The sequence below is a fragment of the Setaria italica genome, chromosome II, assembly GCF_000263155.2.
Source record: "Setaria italica strain Yugu1 chromosome II, Setaria_italica_v2.0, whole genome shotgun sequence".
Lineage (NCBI taxonomy): Eukaryota > Viridiplantae > Streptophyta > Magnoliopsida > Poales > Poaceae > Setaria > Setaria italica.
This window is the reverse complement of record NC_028451.1, coordinates 25,156,767-25,165,325: the sequence shown is the minus strand read 5'-3', so window position 1 is coordinate 25,165,325 and position 8,559 is coordinate 25,156,767. Positions and strand designations below refer to the sequence as shown.

Sequence of the window (8,559 nt, the reverse complement as noted above, 5' to 3'; positions counted from 1 at the left end):
GGACATTTTGGACGCGTTACATTGCACCTGTTGGATTTGCTGTTTTGTACCAGTGACCTAGCATACGCACTTGCAAGCTATCCATCTAATCAGTTGACTTTGACAGTAATTCTTTCTCCAGGAGAAACCCCTTCTGGTTATATATTAAATTAATAAGAAGCACAGAAAGAGTCTTTAACATCATTATTCATTATTTAATAAAACAAAGGTAAATTGGGGCAACTATTAGTTTCTTTCTGATAGAAGCCTGCATGGACTCTGGATTTCTGAAGCAATTTTGGACAATAGGAAGTCATGAAACACAGGGTGGTTAGTGGTAACATGTCCGACATAAAATAGTTGTGCATACATGCACTAACGCAAGGACATGCCACATGAGTCAACCTTTCAAGTGTGCTAAGTTCGTTAGAACCATAATCTCATGACAGTAATGATATCAGGAAAGACACTTGTTCTAGCACTTCAGGTAGTTCATATGAACATAGGTTTCTTTTGATTGATCAAATAAAAGAGCAGACCCTGCTACCTGGCACTCTGGCAGGCACTAACAAGAGAACAAGTCAGCTACTACAAGATTAGACCATCATTTCCCTTGTCACGACGACATTTGACATTACTACCAAAGACAAGGAAGCCAGAAATACCCTCAGATTTTGTCAACACAGCTCAAGAGGACCTTCGTTTGAGCTCAGGCGACTTCTGGAGGAGCATTGGTGGTCCTTCGATGCCCGAGGGAGAAGGCTTGCCTCCTGGACTGTGCGAGTCAATTGAACTGACAGAGAGCTGGTTGAAGACAGAAGAGCTCAACGTGTCTGTGGGGCCACACATAACCCCACCAGGGGATATCTCTGGGAGATCAGGGTCGGAGATGCTGAAGCCACTTGAGGCGAACTGCTCAGTGACCATCTTGCATGCACTCTCCAGAATACTATCAATGTACTTCTGAAGCGCTTCCATTCTGATCTGCACACGCTTCTGGACCTGGCCACAGGAAAACCAGTCAAATACTCGTTCTGTTTTTAACTATATGACGTTTAGGACAAGGCAATTAGTTCATGATGTAACTTGACGTTCTTGAAATGCCTTTAAATTTTAAGAAGCACAATTGCAGGAATGGGTAACAAACACATGCATCTAACATGCAGTTAACAGCAGAATTTCTGAAGGACCTGCTGTTTACAATGCTTAAGTTAAGATCAGCTTATAAGATCATCATTGGTTATCACAGGGTTCAGTTATATTTTTCGGACGCCACTGTATTGTCTAAACATAGGGTAGCAAAACTGAAAACATTCTTTAGCAATTCAGCCTTCAGCCAAGAGTTCAGAGTCTTACGGAAACTTTCAATATCCCATTCTATTAGGGGATGGTCCTCGTAACTGAAACCAAAATGCAGCTCATCTTTTTACAGTGAATTAAAAAACACAACATAAAACAGTGCTCAGAATTCCACATCATTCACATAGATAATATGCCAATAAATTATAGCCCAAGCTTCATGTCTTAAATCAATGACTGTTAAAATCAAAACTATTGCAGGAAATATTAAAGTGGCATTTTGTTGCCTTACAGCATTCAAGCGGTTACACTCAAGAGCACAATAGAACAAGCAGTCAGAATTACCTCCACTTGTTCATGCAGTCTGCGTTGCACTTCCATCTGCGCTCTCAGTGCCTCTTTGACTTCTTGACTTCTGCAGCAAGTAATTGTCTCAGTTAACTCTTTCAAATATCACAACGAAAGTAATTATTCTAGCAGTACAGTCTACCAAAAAGAACAAGAGTAAACTGTAGAGTAGCTGATGAAGCGTACTCTTTCACATCCTGGGCAGCAACTCTAGGGGATACACTCATTCCACTTTGAGCATCTAGAAGATAGGATGCTGCAATTTGGGGGAAAATAATCCAAAAACAGAGGTCAAAGTTAGCAAAAGAACCAGCTTTACTTTTTGACGCAGAAAAACAGATAACACAAGAACATATGGTAAGCAGTTACATACCATTTCACATAAGATATACATGGGTTTTCACTAGGTATTCCCCATTTTATTAGTTACTTGTGCTTGACAGTAGACAATCATACAATATTATGATGATTACTCCTTGTGAATTAGCAGTGCTATTTTTTAATTTCATGAATACAAACCATACTAAAAATTTTGTAAAGAGAATATAATTTCAGGTGAAAAATGCAGGACAGCAGGCACTCACAAATAGGTATTAGTGCCACCCAAGAATGATATGGTCTAAAGTTTTTCCCCCCTCTCTTTTATTGCATGTATGTGGAAGCAATTGGAAACTTCTATGCATGTCTACAATGTGGTGATTACATCAGAAGCATAGCTGCAGACTGAATTTTAGATGAAAGATAACAAGTCCAGCTTGCTTTTTTCTCTTTGAGGCCAAGCCCCAGTTAAATTAGAAGAGGCATGACCACATGGCAGATTTGATGTATTTAACCGCTATAGTCCCTGTTCATATTTTCTCTATTTCATATGTAACTTACGAGAAAATGTTCAACAACTGACCATAAAACGAACCTTGCCATATACTAGAGATTCCTTTTCACTCCCCATAATTCTGTCCATTGTTAGCAGGAAATGGTACATAGGTAGCCACACATAGATTGCAGAACACTTAAAAAAACAAAACAATTTTAAAAGTTGCCGCGAAGCGGTTCCTTGGGACATGCTCACTACAATTTATGTGGACTAAACTTAGATTGACAAAAACATATAATAAATAAATACATCCCATGAAAACTATAAAGTGTATACTCAAACGAATGGTATATTGGTTCATCGTAATAATGAGGAAGCTAACACAGCAAGACCATCAACCAAACAGAACCATAATAAAGATGCATCCAGGTGTTCAAAAAATTTACATGTAAATACAAACTGTGCTGACTTCAGAATGCACTTAACAACGTAAAAGATTTGAAGACATCAAAGGATGACATGGAATGTAGTAGAAAGGGAGAGAAGCAAATTGCTTTACACAACTTACCATCTTTAGATTGCTCTGACCCCTCTTTACCAGATTGTTTGCCTAGTCTGTATTTCTGGTCACAAAAAATAAATAAGCCAACTATTGAAACATGCTGCATTTCAGACTTCCTCAAAAACATGTAAGCATGCCTATTGCCTATGTACCTGAAGATGGCTCTTCAGGTGGAAAAGCGTAAGCCCCTTGACACCCATTGTCCTCAAGATAGTTTTTGGTGTCGCTTCTGCAAGAATACTAATTCAGTAACTCATCTAATAAACATACTCACATAAGGCACTCGAACATGTATTAGTTGTTCTAATAGTTCAGTAACAACAATTGGCAAATAGCAATATGGAAATCTAGTAAGGTGCTAAGATGGTTGGACTGTGACTGGGAGTGACAATTTGACATGCAAATGGATGGCGATAATTTTGGTATAGGTTAGTGATACTGGTGACTACTAAAAAAAATAGTAAAACCATTGATTGGAACATATTTTGACTCATACTTTCCTAGCATCTCATTTTATTATCAACAAGACAAGAGTTAGTTTTGAATGTTTGGCATCTATAGCTCAATTTACCGGCCAATTTGGTGCAAGAAACGGCATGGAAACAAAAAAACACAAAAGGCATTGGTGAAAAGTCTAGCTTGCAAATGTTTTGACAAATAAACAGTCACAAACAACAAGAAACTGAAATCGTAGGCCTTAATTGCACACTACTTACACAAATCAAACAAGGACTAGTGTTACATCAAAGAATAAGAAGCATTTTTTTTCCAGATAAAAGAACACCCTCTACTTCATGCAGGTAACATTTCAGTTAGACAATGCCGCAGAAAGAAATAATCTGAGGTCCAAACTAAACTAGAATATCTGCAAAAAAGTGTCATTTCTCACTTATGCTATATCTAAAAAGATGCATTGTGAACATAATAATGATAGGTTACTTTTGGAACAGCAACCTTTCAATCAGAACAAACTAGTTCCAGGAATTCACTTGAACCATTTGGAATTTTTTCAGATCAGTCTGTGCAGTCCACTGCAGGTATGCTGAAATTGAGAACCATTAATGAAAACCCTTTGGATTTTTTTTTCCAGATCAAGCTATGCTCAAATCCAGGCTTTGGAACAGAAAGCAAAACCTAAGCACTAACTGTGAAATGCATAAACTTAATTCAAGTCATAGCAAACAATCACAACCCAACTCCTCATGGTCTGAAATCTTAAATAGAAAAGACTCCTATAGACGCAAATATGCAAGAGCCAAGCTTGCACTTACTAAAATGTAATGAGAGAAAAGGTACCAGCTTTCTGCTAGTCCCCACAGATCAACTTCCAGTGGCAGCATTTAGTTATAAATCCACACTGCCAGCCTCATAAGATTGCCATCAAAACTTCATGAAGACAGGTCACCATACTTCGCCATAATGCCTTTTGAATTCGGACAATGAGAGGACCCAACTTCCCCAAATGCAGCAGAAATGAATCACACATCCCTCAAGATTATCACTGCATCCCAGCTCCAAAGCATGAAAGCAGATAAAACTCCTCCATGCACGCCCCCAATACAATCCTACCTTTCTCAAAACAAGAACAATCCTACCGCTAAATCTGACATCCGAAGCGGAATGCACTGATGCATTGCTTCTAACTTGATGAAGGAAAGATCCCATCTTTCCGATAATTTCAGCGGGAAGAGCCCCAATCCCGCCCAAATCCTCAATCCCATACCAGTAAAAACCTCGCCAAGACCAAGGAGCCCACCCATGGAAGCACCAACAAAACATCCACGCATTGCTTTCCAATGCCAAGGAGAGACAGGGAGGAGGGAGAGGGCGGCTCACTCTCGGGCCCGCCGAGCTGGGCGACAGCGTCCACGAAGCGCTCGTGCAGGTCGGCCGTCCACCGCAGTCTCGGCTTGGGGTCTGCCGTCAACACCAGGCTCGGCCCGCCCGGGCCGCCGCCGGGGCCGGAGCGCGGTGCCCCGTCGCCGGGCGCGGGGCCGTCTGGGCGGTGGTGGATCAGGCCAGGCGGGAACATCTCCTCCTCCTCTGCTCCCTCCTGACTCCTGCTGCTCTCCGCAGCAGCAGAAAGAGGAGAGACAGGGCCTTCTTCTCCTCCCTCCTCCGCAGCAAAAGCGAAGGATCCAATCCAAGGAAAAGTCCCTCGGCTTTCTCTCTCCCCTTTCTTGCTAGTTCGTGCTTCTCTGCTGCTCCTGCCACTTTCCACTGGCAGCGATTCCTCTCTCCCCCCCTGTTCCCTCTCTCTCTCTCCCCCCTCTTCCTTCTCGTGAATTGTGAAGTTCTGGTGGCTGGAGCTGGAAGGCTCGCATTACATTATTGGCTTATTGCCGTAATGATGCTGGTTAGTGCAGAGCAATGTCCTTTTCTGCCACTGGTGATGGAAAATTACATGTGACTTAAATATCTGGTTAGTCAGTAGAGCCATCATCATCTCAAAGACATGAACAACACAGCGTTTAAAAATGATTTCTTTATCTCGTTTGATTGGAGTAGAATGAAATCCTGAGTTGTTGGTGACTGCACAATCATTGGGGCATGGAAATTTCATCACCCTTTTGGCTTTTTGTACTTGTGCTTCTCACTCCTCCTACTCTGCTGTTTGGTGACGCCAAATTGGCAATTGGGCTCAAATAATTAATAGTCAGATCTATTAATTCTTAAAATAAGAGCTAGTGGATGACGGCACATGCGAGGGCTCAACCTGAACAGAGACTGATGGGTGCCTCCTCTCCAATTGTTTAGGGTTTTCTTTTTCCGTTTTCTTTTGTTCCTTGCTTGCAAAATATTGTCTTGCACATGCTCATGTCTAAATCCAGACGTCATCATGTTTCCGGATAAAGAAATATAGATGGCGTTCCATTAGTACTCGGGTCGATTGATCTCGATGTTGGGCCGGGTTGAACTTTAGCCTGGGTAGAAAAAGTTACCCATCTTGGGCTTATCCTCGGCCGATAAGGTTGGGCCTCGAGGCCCCCAAAACCATTAAGTATTTAATGGATAGTCATTTGCTAAAAAGGCTTAGTTTATTGTTCATGAAAACATGCGTAATTGCGTATGCACCCCTTAGAAAACATGCGTATGCAGATCCTATTTCTATTTACATTCTTGTTTGATGTTAACCGAGAACATTATATTGCAATTGTGTTGTGTTGGAGATACCCACGTGTATTTGACCCCAAAAAAAAAAAACTACCTAGGAATAGGTATGCTGTACGAAAAAGTTGTGATTGCTGTATTCAGTTATGCTGTGCACTGTTGCAATAATGTAGCCAAAAACTGTGCTCGAAATCAATAGTGAGAATCTGAACACATTGGTTTGGGCAGAGATTAGATTCAAGCTTAAAAGAATATTGTTTATGCTAAGCAACTACCAACTAAGTACCGCACATCTTATATATCTAGCCTTAAAAAATCAGGAGCGTAGCCAGGATTTGGACATAGGAGGGTCAAACCGTCGATGATATAAGTGACAACAATATGATGACATACACACACACATGTATAATAGTTTGAATAGAGCACAGATAATAAATAGTAAATCAACATGAGTTGCGTGACACAATTGTCTAGTAATTAGCTAAGTGTTAGGATCCTTATCCCCTGTATACATCTAGCTAAATGATCGGTTAAAGCTTAAAGATTGAAAAGTATATTGGAATTTGAGGGGAAATAGAAAGGAGCAAACGGTTATTCAATCTAAGCACCAAACAAGACAACTGTCAATTGATTAATTTAATTAAACTCTACTGCCTAGCCGATCCAATTAAATCATCATTTTGCGTTGGTTAGATTGCAACAGCAGCAGCGGACGTTTAAGGCATGTACAACCGTTAGACAGCTGTTGTCTATACAGTGCCACCTCAGCAAAACTATCCAACGTGTACGTCATTAAATGACGAGAGACTGAGAGAGAAGGCCCGCCGTCGCTCGTGCTCCGAATTATGTCTCCCGCCCTGACACCCGTTGTACGCCTCGCTTCCTGTCGTCGCCGGCGACTCCCGATCCGCTGCGCCCACGACTAAGAGCATGTTTAATAACGCAGCTAGTAAGCAGGCTGCAAGGTTTCTCTCGGCCTTTTTCTAGCCCACTCGTACAATGGTTAGCTCTTCACCATTAATACATGACCCACAAGTTATTCTCATAAAGTTTCTTGGTTCCTGGACCCAAGTCGGCTGTAAGCTTATAAACCGCTTCTCCTCTCTCACCTCTTCTCTCTTCTCCACGTCAGCATTCAACCAGCTTATTGTACTTACAGCCCTTATTATACCTATACTTGCTTTAAATATTGCGACACCGACATACGACGAAAGGGAGCAATGGCGCCGGCAAAGGAGCGGAAGGGCGCGGTGACAGCAGCACAAGAACGCAGGTTGCGGTGGCGGCGGCTGGCTCCGGGCTCGAATCTTACTCCGGCGGAGCCCCTGATGGTGGCGATGCCGCTGCGGCGGCTGGAGTGTAACCAGCCTGCGCGCTGGATCTGCTTCTGCCGTCGACACTGCAGCGTTTCTTCCCCACTCCGCCTACAGGGTCCAGGCTGCTGCTTCCAGGCGTTCGCCAGCCTTGTTTACTGTGTGTTTCTTCACTGATTAGACATGCATGCAGCAATGGTAAGCACGATTCCTCTCTTTTATCAGTTGCTTGTTTTACAGATCTGAGTGAGACAGGCACCGTGACTCGGGCTCTTGCCTCTTGCCAAGCGGAGGACCAGAGACGGAGCCGAGGTTCTGCGGCAGCAGAGACGTCGCGCACGGCGAATAGACGACACGGAAAAGCACTGAATTCGCCTGACAAATTGTTGGGCTAATACTGGGCTACTTTGAGCCTATGTACGCTAATCAGGGTGATTAACAAAGGGATTAGGATCCTGAATATCCTGGACTTGTGTTTGGGGTGCGCCTTGGAGCAGTTTGAAGGTAGCCTGCCCCAATAAACTTGGGCCTTGAGGGCCCAAAAGAACCTATGCAGATGCAGATCCTTACATTTGCGATCCCTACATTCAGTTTTGTTGTGTACTGTTGCAATGTAGCTAGCCAAAATTGTGATGAAAATCAAAGTGAAAAACCTACCACATTGATTTTAGCATAATAGAATCTTGCTTTTGCTACATAGCAATTAGTACCATACACCTTATCTAGCCTAACATCTTCTCTTGTTATTTACAACGTGATAATCTCAAATTGCATGCCTGTTCAGAGGAAAATTGATGCAAATCAGGTCTATTGGATAATTCTAAACATATAACAAGAGAAGACATGCATGGCTTTTTTCTAGACTAGAGATCGAAGATGCCAGATGTGGCACTAGCTGCTATTAACAAACGCTATGGTGATCTCATTCAGTTCAGAGGCACTTCCTGCTCCGTTGCGCAATCTCATTCTGTTTGTTTTACTATATATATTTTGAAATATTGTTACTCGAATAGTCAAAATGTTTGTTTTCGTGACAAATGGATCATTCAACATTAACTTTAGGGGGCCATGATCTGCATATCTTGTTGCATATCTTTGGTGCAAATGTGGATCATGCATATAACAGTGCAACA

The 8,559-nt window shown here is 42.2% G+C and overlaps 1 protein-coding gene across 2 annotated transcripts; it reads right to left on the bottom strand.

Annotated features, from left to right (window-relative positions):
* Window positions 1-368: 368 nt before the first annotated feature.
* LOC101757766 (protein PHR1-LIKE 2) lies at window positions 369-5,322 on the bottom strand. 2 transcript variants are annotated; one of them, XM_014804789.2, is made up of 6 exons: window positions 4,839-5,322; window positions 3,155-3,231; window positions 3,009-3,063; window positions 1,813-1,882; window positions 1,624-1,690; window positions 369-981 (listed from the first exon to the last, which is right to left on the bottom strand). In XM_014804789.2, the coding sequence occupies exons 1-6, from the start codon at window positions 5,032-5,034 to the stop codon at window positions 667-669; spliced, it is 780 nt and encodes a 259-aa protein (XP_014660275.1). In that variant the 5' UTR covers window positions 5,035-5,322; the 3' UTR covers window positions 369-666. The 2 variants fall into 2 exon arrangements, with proteins under 2 accessions (XP_014660275.1, XP_004956514.1); XM_004956457.3 differs by having other exon boundaries at window positions 1,624-1,693; window positions 4,839-5,318.
* Between the last annotated feature and the right edge of the window lie 3,237 nt (window positions 5,323-8,559).

Excerpts from the sequence above, each read along its gene's own strand:
- LOC101757766 (XM_004956457.3), bottom strand. The coding sequence starts at position 5,034 with ATGTTCCCGCCTGGCCTGATCCACCACCGCCCAGACGGCCCCGCGCCC. Across the intron at positions 3,064-3,154 it reads ACCTGAAGAGCCATCTTCAG|AAATACAGACTAGGCAAACA; the intron begins GTACATAGGCAA and ends TTTTGTGACCAG. Across the intron at positions 982-1,623 it reads GACTGCATGAACAAGTGGAG|GTCCAGAAGCGTGTGCAGAT; the intron begins GTAATTCTGACT and ends TCCTGTGGCCAG.